At 35.8% G+C, this 1,166-nt stretch overlaps 1 protein-coding gene across 1 annotated transcript in view; it reads left to right on the plus strand.

Moving 5' to 3' along the window:
- Positions 1 to 1,166, plus strand: part of LOC107568464 (arf-GAP with Rho-GAP domain, ANK repeat and PH domain-containing protein 1-like) — a 35,962-nt gene that overhangs the window by 29,664 nt on the left and 5,132 nt on the right. The window contains exon 17 of the mRNA XM_016254434.1: positions 27 to 159. Coding sequence (XP_016109920.1) covers positions 27 to 159 — 133 coding nt within the window. The remainder of the gene's footprint in view (positions 1 to 26; positions 160 to 1,166) is intronic.

Genomic DNA, 1,166 nt, shown 5'->3' on the forward strand with positions numbered 1-1,166 from the left:
GTGTGTGTGTGTGTGTGTGTGTGTGTGTGTGCGTGTGTGTGTCAGAGCGGCCACTGCACTATCAGGAGAAAGTGCTGCCCATCTTTCACTCTCTGGGCACCGACAGTCACCTGCTGGTCAAGAAGCACTTCTCCATGGAGGCCATGCTGGTCTATCTGGGTAAGAGACTGAGCTTTAGTTTGGACACGTGTGTGGATAAATACAATTTTTTTCATGTTGCTAAATGTAAGCGGGTTAATCTATAACAGTGCTTCTCAACCATTTGACTCCAAGACCCACCATTGCCTACAACAATATTCAAAGACTAATATCTGCTGCAATGGCAATTTTTTAGTAGTTTTTGATCTATAGACTGATAGTTTCTGTGCATTTTAAATTTCTGCAGGGGTTTTAAGAGCTAAATGTTTTCCAGGGTTCCTGCACTATTAAGCCAGTCAATTTGTAAGACTTTTCTAATTATTCGTGATTTACTGGGTTAAGGATCAGGATTTAAAAAAATATTCATTACCTACAATTTCTGCCTGATAGGATATTTTAGAGCTTGGCATAACTACAAGAATCTATATTCGTTATAAAAATGACCTTGATGTTTGATTAATTTGGGATAGTGTATATGACTTTCTTCTTTCAGATGAATACAGTGTTATATTTAAAAATGTCCTGGCTCTTCCAAGCTTTGTAATGGCAGTGAATGGGTGATGTTCAGAAGTCCAACAGAAGTTCTAGTAATCACTTTATAATAATCTATAGGCCTATATTTAGCTTTTTCAAGGTTGTGGTAATCCTGTTTTTGTCTAAAGCTAAGATGTAGGGGTGTGCGATATTGACAAATAATATCTCGATATTTTCTGGGATTTTATCGATAACGATAATTAGACAATATTTTGCTGATTGTGTTATTGTGCTGATATCTTAAAGACTGCCGTGGACAGCTGACTCCTACATGTTTTTATATTCTTCATATTCTGTGTGGTGGTCAGTTCATACTGATAGAAATGAATCTTTCCCAATAAGTTTAAATTGATTTTATGGCCATTTTTACCTTTATAAGCCATTTTTCTAAAAGTGTGCATTATCTTTTGAGGCAAATTTTTACATTTAACCAGTGAATTAGAATAATAAGACATTTGGGCTGTGACCAAGCAAATTAAATCAGTATCAATAAA

The sequence above is a fragment of the Sinocyclocheilus grahami genome, unplaced genomic scaffold (genome assembly GCF_001515645.1).
Source record: "Sinocyclocheilus grahami isolate Dianchi unplaced genomic scaffold, SAMN03320097.WGS_v1.1 scaffold1247.1, whole genome shotgun sequence".
Lineage (NCBI taxonomy): Eukaryota > Metazoa > Chordata > Actinopteri > Cypriniformes > Cyprinidae > Sinocyclocheilus > Sinocyclocheilus grahami.